At 42.8% G+C, this 11015-nt stretch overlaps 1 protein-coding gene across 1 annotated transcript; it reads left to right on the top strand.

Annotated features, from left to right (window-relative positions):
- The first annotated feature begins 377 nt into the window (after positions 1 to 377).
- On the top strand, positions 378 to 9288 carry NPY (neuropeptide Y). The gene is made up of 4 exons (XM_066991833.1): positions 378 to 536; positions 739 to 926; positions 5819 to 5899; positions 8921 to 9288. Exons 2-4 carry the CDS (start codon positions 739 to 741, stop codon positions 8943 to 8945), a joined length of 294 nt encoding a protein of 97 aa, XP_066847934.1. The 5' UTR covers positions 378 to 536; the 3' UTR covers positions 8946 to 9288.
- Positions 9289 to 11015: the final 1727 nt, after the last annotated feature.

An 11015-nucleotide genomic window follows, 5' to 3' on the forward strand; every position in this document is an offset into this window, starting at 1 on the left:
GGTGGGCTTTCCTGCGATGTGTTGCTCAGGCACATAAATAAAACAGAATAAAATCACTTGAGAAAGCCCCCTGGACACGGGTGTATGGGACCACCCGGGCAGAGCGAGCACCGAGGTACAGCTTCACTGCTGCAGCAGGTGACCCTCAAGACTGATCTATTTAGTAGGCGTGAGACTGTGGCACCGATGTGGCATTTCTGGACGCCCGAACCCTTCTTATAAACCTCCTCACATACTTCCTTGCCTTTTTTTTTCCCCCTCCCTCCCTGCCGGGGCGGCGGGGGCAGCCGCCCCCTCGGTGCCGCCGGGCGGGGCCCTCCCGGGGCAGGGCGCGGGCGGAGGTTTGGGGGAAGGGGGGGGGGGGGATAGAAGGGGGCCGGGGCTACCGAGACGTGATCGCCCGAGGCCCCTCCTGCCTGCCGGGGAAGCCTTAAAACAGCCCGGCGAGGCGCGGAGCCCCGCACTCGGGAGCTCCGACCCACGGGCACAAGCGCCTCGCCTCGCCCGGAGCCGCTCCCTCCGCTGCAGCCGCCGCCGTGAGTACCGCGACGGGGGGGACATGGGCATGGCGGTGGGACATGGGCATGGGCATGGGGATGGGGACGGGGATGGGGACGGGGACGGGGATGGGGACGGGGGTCGCGGGGCTCGGCGCCGAGGGGGCGTCCGCGCTGCTCCGCCGTCGGGGCGGGCGCTGACGGCGGCTCTTCCCCCCCCCCCCCCACCCCCGGCGTGCAGATGCAGGGCACCATGAGGCTGTGGGTGTCGGTGCTGACTTTCGCCCTGTCGCTGCTCGTCTGCCTGGGCACGCTGGCAGAAGCGTACCCCTCCAAACCGGACAGCCCCGGCGAGGACGCCCCCGCAGAGGACATGGCCAGATACTACTCGGCGCTGAGGCACTACATCAACCTCATCACCAGGCAGAGGTAGGTGCCGGGGCCCTTCTCCTCGGCGAGGTGGAAGGGAGGGATGTGGGGTGTCCCCTCGGAGCCGGGGGTCTCGCCCTGCTTCCTTCGGGGTGAGGGGGAACCACCGGCAGGGGAAGATGCAGGGGTCGGGCACCCTCTGAAGAGTGCGAGTCCTGGGACTGGAGGTGGATTTCTACCATCCAAGTTGGCAGAAAGGGCAGGGTGTCCATGTCCGCAGGGCAGCGTGCATGCGGAGAGCCCCCCAAAACTGAGGGAAAATGAAACTCACCCCGGGGAGGGTGAGGTAGGGCAGGAGGAGCAGTTTCGCACTTCTGTTGCTGCCGCTGTCTCTAGTGAAGATTTTGCTGGGAAAAAAGTTCCCCTCTGTCCTTGCTGAGGAGTTGTAGTAGTTGCGATGCTTTATAGTTTGTCAGCTACTTAATACAGCAGCGAGTGCCAAAAAGCCCGTTCGTCCTAACAAAAACTCTCTCAAGACCACAAACAAGAACCCGTGCCCAAGCTGAAAGAGGAGTGAGTGTGACCCAAAGCTGCCTTGCTCTGAGCTGGGTTTCTGAGGATGACTGCGCTGCATACAGTGGTAGTGAATGTTCAGTCTGAAAAAAGTGAAACTTATGCTATAAAATCATTTTCTTTGGGAGCGTCTGTCCAGTTTAGACTGATTAATAGAAACATCCCCTAAGGTCCCTGAACAGTGTGTGACCCAGGAGAGCTTTGGTGTATTTATTTATTTGCTTAATATCAAAAACAGATGAGAGATCTATAATTAGGCTTTCATTTGTCCCCGTAGCAGTCTGAGGAATTAAATTAGAAGGGAGGCTATCGTGTAGCTGAGAGCTTTCCCAGCAAACCCATGACATTGTCTGCCAGTGTGCTAATGCCATAACACAGATGAAGAGGCTGATAGAACAGCAGCTCTTCAGTCCTGGACTTTTAAAGCAATATTCACAACCAGCTCATGTGTGCGGCATGCTTCTGTGCATTAGTCTCTGTTCTCATAACTTTTTGTCTAGATAGCTGCTAAAATAATCTGCTCTTCAACTTCTGCCCCTGCTGCCGTTTTCCCTTGCGTGCGGTGGGATCTCCAGGCTGGGTTCACATCTCTTCCCTTATTTCTTTCATTTCTGATTTAAAAGGTGGCTTCTGTCTAAAACCAGATTGCATTAAAGAGCAAACAAAAGCAAACAAACTAACCCCCCTTCTATATTCATCTACCACTGTGCATTTGCTTTAATTTTGACTGTGCAGCTTTCTTTTCTCATGCCTGGGGTGCAAGCCCGCAGCTCGGAGACTGAGACTGCTTTCAGTCTCATGGGTGTGTTTGGGTTCTGAAGTGAACCAAAGAGTTGTTGCTGATGGATGAAACAATTCAGAATTTCAATTCTATTGTTCAGGTTCAACCAATATTTCCTCCTCCTTACTCCCCTGCCCCCGTTTCATATTTAAGAGGAACGGAATTGACCTGGAATTAGAAGAACACTGACAGCTAAAATCACCAACTTCGTGGTACATGTTTTAAAGTTGCTAGATAGCTTAGCTTAAACAAACAAACAAACAAAAGCGTGTTCTTTCTGTTCTGTGGTGAATTAACAGCACAGAAATAAAGTGACAGCTCTTGGGGTTTCGCTGTTTTGGCAGTGACAGTCACTTGCAAAAGGAATCAATAGTTTTATAAGCATTTTGAGCGGATCTAAAAATTTGATTCATTCAGTCTGTTTCAGATGTGCTCGAAGCTTGCTTTTTTATTAAAGCTTCTTTGGCTCTGCCTTTTGTGCTTGGTGCCACTTGGGAGCCCTGTAACAAGGGGAAATGGAGGGTCCTGGGGGCTGGCTCCGCTCCTCCTGAGGACGGGTGAGCCCAGAGCTGAGTAGATAGAGCTGGTGAGATGGAGCAGTCAGAGCACGCTGGGAAAGGATGAGATTGATGCTTTTTTTTTTTTTTTTGCTCTCTTCAGCTTCATCTGTCTAGTCTTCTTTGATGTGTATGTGATTATGAATAACCTTCTGGCACATCCTCCTGACTGCTGCTTCTGGCCTAACAACAGCATTTGAGTGTCATTCCCTGTGAGCAGCCGTGGCCCACAGGGTCTTCACTCCAGCTTCCATGAAGCTCGTTCCAAACCATCTTTCTGTTCTTGTCTTTAGCCCTTGCCTGTGTGGCTGCTTTGCTCCCTCTCTCCTTTAGGGTCCTTCTCCTTCACATCCATCTCACTTGGCTTTAGACATCTGGGCACATCAGCTTTATATCCCTTTGAGGATAGTTGAGGGAAATTGGTACTTGTAGCCCGCAAGTCACCAGGCCTCTTTCAGTCCTGGATGAGATCCGTTGTTCCCTAGGTGCAAGATCTTTGCTGTTGGTAAGGAGAGCCTAAGGTGACCAGCACAGGCTCCTGCAGCCCTGCAGATGTCCATGTGTCTTTGGATTAATCCCACCTCTGTCCTAAAAAAATGTCCTTGCCACATACCCCTCTGCTGCACTGTTGAGGGGGCTTTCTTCAGAGCACACGTTTCCTTGAATAATTCCTCCTGCTGCTTGGTACTACCTCTAAACCCTGTCACCAACAGGCCCTCTTCCCTTCATGTCCCCCATAGCTTGTTCTTGCATCTATAGCTCCTCTGTGTTGTAGCAAAACAGTAAGGCCACTCCTGCTGGAAACAGCTTGAACCAGAGGCAAGGCAGGGAATATCTGAAAATGTGTCTGACTCCGGCAGTACTGATGCTCCCACTTCATGTCAACACCTTTAATGTGGAAGGGAGCAGATCCTGAGCTGAGCATAAACCTGACCAGGTGTTTTCAAAGCTTTGAGTCTGACTCTTCTAAAACAGAAGGTACTTGATAAAAGTGTTCCCCAGATGCCAAGTGAAGGCCTGGCTTTCTGTGTTCATATTATCTCGGAGCTGTGCAGGGTAGACAAGGAGCAAGCACAAAGCAGCTGGAGCAAAGATCTCCGGAGGCATCTGCTTCAACAAGAAGAGATCAACTTCTGCATCAAGGCATTGCTTTCAGGGCTGTTCACAACCTCTTTTTATTACGGCTGTAGCATGGTTGTTTCCCAGTGGCAAAATTACAGGGCAGACTGGAGGCTCGGGAGGAACGGCTGCTCCATGAGCACTCCAGTTAGTCGCAGCCAAGTGTCACCTCGTGTGCAGCTTTGTGTAAGGACAACATGGGTCTGTCCTGCACAGGTAGCAGCACTACTCTTGCCATACTAAAGGGACTCATATAAAAGGCAGTAGTAGTTCTTCACAACTGAGTCTTCTTCATTATTTGACCAAATCTCTGCTCTTCTGAGGGTTGCTACCCATTTCTTAATCAGACAAAACTTTCTGAGAGATTAATAGAAATTTTGCCCAAGCATAAGCTGCTGGAGAAAGTTGTTGGGTTTGTTAAATAATGTTTTAAAAACAATGGCAAATTAGATTCCCCCTCAGTTGAAGCCCAGGTTGCATCCATATTAATTGAAGTAGGGTACTAGAAAGAAAGAAATTCCTTTGTGGTGATGGAGTGCAAGGCATTTTATTCAGCATTATTCTGGATTGCAATATTGTAACAGCATTTTACCTTCTTTTGGTCAGTTTAGATTAAGAAATTTACTTTAAAAATCTGAAAAACTTTGTCTTTCGGGGGGACATGGGAGGCACTAAAATGATCACGGTGAGGCAAGAATACAAACAGTAATAAAATGATTGAGTGAGGTACGTTTCCACTTTTCAGAAAGATGTGACATAAATAGATAAAACTGCTAACTTTTAAAATATAGTTTATATTGGGAAGTTTTTTCCCGCAAAATCTAGATCAAGCCATTGGAGAAACATCTTGATAGCCATGGATAAAATCTAAGTCCTTAATTACACCTTTGACTTCTCTGGAGCCAGAATTTCACTCAAGTGGCGTTCACAAAGCTATTATCTGTTAATATACTTTGTGATTCAGACTAATTACATACACAAGTTACAAACCGTGATCTTAATTCTTTCCAACCAGGGGAGCGTTTGCTTACAGTTATCACTGTTAAGCTAATGAATCCTTATAGTGATGAAGTGTCTGTCAAGCTGGCTGCTCAGTGTTGCTTCTGTTTTCTGAGAAAAAGAGAGCAAATTCCTTCCTAGAACCTGGAATTGCAGTGTTTTATCTGTTGAGCAATGTATGATGAAATATCCATGATTAAAACAAACAAACAAAAACAAATAGAAGGACAGCCATTGTGTAGGTATAGGACATAGGTTGCAGGTGATATCTCATTTAAGCAAATTCTGGTTCGGAGAGTTTTCTCTCCCATAGGCACATAGTTCAAGAGTGGTTATTGCCTTGGTTAGCTTAGTTTTTACGACTTAATGTGGTATGTGGTAGGCATCCCCAAATGTATTAGCTGCCTTTAAAAAATCTTGGCCAATTCTTTATATACAATGGCTTATCTGAGTTTTGTTTACTATTCACAAAATAGATAAATTGACTCCTCATTTATGTAATTTCCGATGAATGAATAGCATCTAAACAATGATAAAGTTTATGAGATGATGGAACCGGGTTTGTAGGCAAAAATGATGTGCTTGGAGGTCATGTCATAGTTTCCTTCCCCTTTCTTCACGCTCACATCAGTAAGGTGCAAGGTCCTAAAATATCCAGGAGCAGGGTTTGAATCAATAAATATTCAGAGTTTCTCAATACTATCATATAACATGATAATGGAAAAAATATATTGAAAGAAATACTGAAGAACGAACATTTTCTGACATGACTAAGTCAAGTTAAGTTAAAATACTTGCTGTAAAGTTTCCTTTATAGCATCTCTATTGAGTTTTTCTGAGATTTGCCTGATGGTTCTCTACTTAGTTTTCATTTTTAAATACTGAAATATACAAACATATACCTTTTTTTCCTCTTCCCTTAGGTATGGAAAGAGATCAAGCCCAGAGACACTGATCTCAGACCTCTTGTTGAGGGAAAGCACAGAAAATATTCCTAGATCCAGGTATGTATGAAGATATTTTGTGGTGGCTTTCATTTTTCACTTGCATATAATAGTTTTGTCCATTATCAATAAACATGTTTCACAGGGAGAAAACGCTTGCCACCAACAGCTGGATAAGCATAATTAAATCCTTTGTTTTTAAGAGCTAGAGCCATCTTATGAATGCAAGTAATGCCATACCAGATATGATAAAGTCCAAGCTCCTTATTTTCCTGTTTTGGGAACAGGCAATACTGGCTGTCTGAACAGAGGGAAGCATTCCCATAAAAGTTACCCCTTACTGGGCTTTATTGCAATAGAAATTACAGAATTGTACATTGATGCCTGATGGTGATTCATTTACATACTGAATCCCCAAAGATGGCATATATTTATTCATTTGCTACTCAAATGGGTTTACATTTTTGCTTTAAAGATGTGTGAGTGGTGAGTATGCAGATATATTAACTTATACACAAATACAAGGCTGTGATTGATCTTTCTATTTCACACTACTTTTGTACCTAATGTTTTGCAAAGTGAAAAAAAAAGGCCTTCATATTCCTAATTGCACTTGATTTAAAAGAACAGTAGTGTTTCAAGCAACAGTGGGATTTCAAAGGTATGTACTATATTTTTCTAGGTAGGGAACGACACATTAGCTGTAATGTAAGATACTATATTGGTGACTACAATTTACGCAGCTGTGAAAATTTTATTTCCTTTTGCCTATGCTGAAAAAATAAAATACTTTTTTTTTTTTTTTTGGCTTGTGAAAGAAAACCTTAGTTTTAGTCACAGGAAAGCATGAATAAGCTCAGATTAAGCCTTTACTGAAAGTCTGATGCTTGCTGATAATACTTCTGCTGCAGAAATAAATGTTTTATGCAGTAGTCATCTCAGGAGTCTACAATCTCTGTATTTTCATCAGTTGAGCAAGCCTAGATTAAACTAGTCGAATACTTGAGCGGAATAGTTTGTAGCAGCGAACTTTTGGGCATGATCTTGTCACTGAGAGGTGACCAAAATTTTGACTGCCATCAGTGGGTTGTCCATGAGACTCACAGTTCTACACACAGGGAAAATGTTGACTTGGGTTTGATGACTAACCACAGCTGTTGGGAAATGGTTTTCTCTGCAGATGCTTATATAAAAAAACTGCACGGAGTGCAGTGAAATGTTTGAGACTATTTTGTATTTTGTAATGATAAGGCAGAATCCTCATATAATGGGAAATTTCCGCTGCCATGAATTTAAGGCAACACAGAGGGTAGTACAAAGTCTAATACTCTCTGCAATTTTCCCTCCTTCACAACAGAACTTTATGGTTGTTATTGTTTCAATAATGCTATTTATAACACGCCAGGGAGCTAAGACTCATGAGCAAACTAACAAACTAGTATGCATTTAAGATCAAGAATTGATGAGAAACAGATTTTTATCTCATACCCCCCTGTAACAGCACTTTAAACTGAGAAAAAAACAGGGTGTTTGTCATTCGTCGATGACAATTATGTGAGTACTGGGAACAATGATGTCTAGTTTCCTATGGATATGTTTTCTAGGATAAAAGCCAACATGGATTCTGAACCTTGCTCCAGCTTTCCCCCCCATGTGAGGGTATATCTTATTTCTGTACAGTCCTGTGTTTGATGGCACATCGGGAACTTGCTATCTCCAAGATATCTGTACCTCTCTCTGACTTGGTGAAAATTGTCCAAAGGGTTGGACAGCTTGTGGGGAAGTTAGAGGAGCCCCGCAGGGGTGGACAAACTTCAAATTTGCCCAACTACAGTGTGGTTGCATAAACATTCCTCCTGGAGGCATCTAGGCTAAATGAATTAAAGGCAGGCTGTTATTATTCTGAACTTAAATTAATGAAGTACATGTTTTAGAAATATTTATACACAGCCAGTTATGGTGCAGATGTAATTTCCAGTCAGTGAGTCAGCAGCAGAAAGACACATTTCGTGCAATCCCTGAAACTGAACATTGAGGTGTTAAGAAACAGCTTAACTGTATTCAGCCTGGCTGGCTGAGTTCAACCCTTCACTTTCCCCGACTAAAATATGCCCCATAGCATTTTGCAGTCTAGGTGTATGCCTGAGCACCCAAAGAAAGTTTAGAGAGATTCTTATGGAAACCAGGTGGAAATTAGGAAGTTTAGGAATTAAAAAAAGGAAGCACCTTCACCTAAGTATAAGTAAGTTTTTATAGCAAAAGTATGAGGGGATGTCTTTCTGATCTTGTGTATCCTACAGAGTCATGACAAAATTTCCAATTCTCAATAACACTATGCATCCCCTCTAATACTGCCTCTTTGAAAGTTAAGTGTCTAGTGTGAAGTAGCTGTCTAGGCTCCCTTTGCAGTCAACTGGAGAGATGACTATCTCCAAAATGAGCCATTCCATCCCAAAACAAGCAGGATTAGTAGCCCTCTCAAGGTGCCAGTGTCTCTCCAGTGGCTGTGGAGGCAGACTGGGTCTTAAGACTAGACACCCAACTTTTAGATAGCAAAAATTATGGCAAATCCACTTCTCCAAGTCTCTCTCCATGTTCTCCCACTTGCTGGACATCTTTCTACATAGTCAGAACAGCTATTTGCAAGCAGAGGACCTCTAGATCAAATCCTGCACTCAGGACCCCTTTCATATATTTCAAATGTTTGATGTTGAGCAACAGAATATGACGATAATATTTTAGGATGGTTTTAGGATAGATAGTTTGGTTTTGTTTGAGGGTGCTAACAGCATAACATGATTTTGTTTGCCTTAGTGAATTCTCTTTGAAAACCATTTACTCCTGATTAAACTCTAAAAATCTCTCTTAAAAATATATTTGTATTTCAACATATCATAGTTTTCTAGATTTTGGCCATCCAAGATTGCTCTGTTTTGATGGGAGTCTTCAGCTGCAAATGTGAATGAGTATTCCTTATTGGTACTATTATTAAAATGAAAATTTTAAGTAGTTCTAACTTTGGATTTCCCAGAAGGGACTTTAAAATGTGTTTAATAGGTTTCTATTCATAATATGTTACAGGTTTGAAGACCCTTCGATGTGGTGATGGGATTTTCAGCACACCGTCAAAACTTTTCCTAGTTTTCAATTCACACTCCACTCCTCTGAAGCGAATCATAGTGTCATTCCCAGTGCATGCAGCCATTGTACTGAATTCTGTAGAGTTTTTCCCTCGTCATATTTGTATATACCTTTATTTAAATAAATTATTTGTGCATTCCAAAATACAACATACTAAATGAAAACAAGCACTCCTGTCATTGGTATAGCAAAGAATGGTTTTAAACAATTAAAACTGAATTATAACCTCCCTGCAGTCTAAAGTAGTATGGACAACAACACTGTCACAGTTAATACAGTAATTAGTATGCAAAGTAATATAAAGGCATCATTTACAGAGGCCTCGAACTCCACTCAGCTGTTGGATTTATACAAAACTGTTTAAAATAATTTATCATGTACCACATAATTTAGGAAAATACTATTCCGAGAGGAGGTTACTCAGAATCACCATACTAAAAACTTATTATGTACATTGACAAATGTATTAAAATTAAATTTCAAAATACAAAGGAATGAAGTGATGGCTTAATTCTCCTAACTCCTCCAAACTGGTTTGAAGCCTGGGTGTAAGCCTGAACCAATAATTTTAAATGAAACAGGTATAACATTTTTGTTTTGGCAATATGCAAAGCAGCAGAAAACAGTATCTAAAGTAATTCATAACATAGGACAATTGTACAGCCACTTGTGCCAAAAAGGAGACATCTAATATTGCTTAAATTAATGGGCATGCTGCTTAATCACAGGAGCATGCTGGTAAATTATAAGCCTTTGGGTACCTGCACTCTGAGCACTTCTCTCATTTGGAGATATTCATAGTTTGTTTTCACCACAAGAATGTACCTGGAGAGGGACAAGGGGAACTGTCTCCAGATTTTTTTTCTATCTTTTTAATTAATTTAATCACTAACCTACTAAGGAAGTTACTTATATGTAAAGACTTCTGAGGAATGCCCCAATGTTTCTGTTCAAAGTAACATAATATAATGGAAGTATGCGTTACCCTTGTTCTTAAGTGGTTTTAATTCAGAGAGACTCATCTTGCAGTATGATCATATGCAACATGACACAAATGCTGATTCTTGGTTCCTGGTATAGAAGCACAATTCCTTTTCTTTAGACACCAGAACTGGATAATGTGTAATAAGGCACATTAAATGTTCCAAGTTGGAAAAGAATCAGCATGAAGGTTAATGCATTTCCATCTCATTCCTGATGTTTAAATGTTTTCACATGGCTGTTGCCCCCAGGAAAGATGCATCAGTGCAAGTCAGTTCCAGATCCTTAAAAATGCACGCTGGGTGTATTCACAAAGCATTACCAGGTTCCCAGGACTTGCCAGCTTTTGTGATCACACTTTCTTCAGTAAAGCATAAAATATTTTTTTCATTTTTGTAAAACATCTAGATGTCACTTGAATGGGCAAATTTTGCCTTCAGCAGCAGTATTTTCACTTACAAGCTTGGTGATGGGTTTCACAGTTAAATCGAGAGGAGTAAGAGCAGTCCACCAGTGGCACTAATGGACATGGTTTAGTGGTGGGACTTGGTAGGTCAGGTTTACGGTTGGACTTGATGATCTTGAAGGTCTTTTCCAACATAGGCGGTTCTATGGTTCTATGATAAAAATGTTTGGGGCCCCCTGTATAAACCACTGCCACCAAAGGCAGTGAAGTGACGCTGTTCAGAGGGACTCCAGCCACAACTTGCTGGTGCCACAGGAGTCTACCAGCTGCAGGCCAGGACCTGCTGGCTGAGAGGCCACCATATGGTGCTTCTTGGAATAATTATTCAAAAGAAAACTGGAGATTATTGAGGTACCTGCTATATGTTATCTCTAATTCCTGGTTATTCCAAGTAACTATACACATATATTAATGACTGCGTAAATGTTAAAATCTGTAGGTGATACACTAAACTCATGTTGCTCAGCACTGTCATTGCAAATGTGCCCTAGTGGAGAAGGAAAGAGTTAAAGGAGAATTAGTGCATGCTAATTGCTCATGCTGAGCAGTTTCACTCCATTACCTGAATTTTCTTGAACTTAAAGAACA

This window comes from Anser cygnoides, chromosome 2 (genome assembly GCF_040182565.1).
Source record: "Anser cygnoides isolate HZ-2024a breed goose chromosome 2, Taihu_goose_T2T_genome, whole genome shotgun sequence".
NCBI classification, from domain to species: domain Eukaryota; kingdom Metazoa; phylum Chordata; class Aves; order Anseriformes; family Anatidae; genus Anser; species Anser cygnoides.

Bases quoted from the DNA above. Each gene is read 5' to 3' on its own strand.
- NPY (XM_066991833.1), top strand. From the start codon at position 739: ATGCAGGGCACCATGAGGCTGTGGGTGTCGGTGCTGACTTTCGCCCTG. The intron at 927-5,818 runs GTAGGTGCCGGG...CTCTTCCCTTAG, and splicing joins AACCTCATCACCAGGCAGAG to GTATGGAAAGAGATCAAGCC. The intron at 5,900-8,920 runs GTATGTATGAAG...AATATGTTACAG, and splicing joins GAAAATATTCCTAGATCCAG to GTTTGAAGACCCTTCGATGT.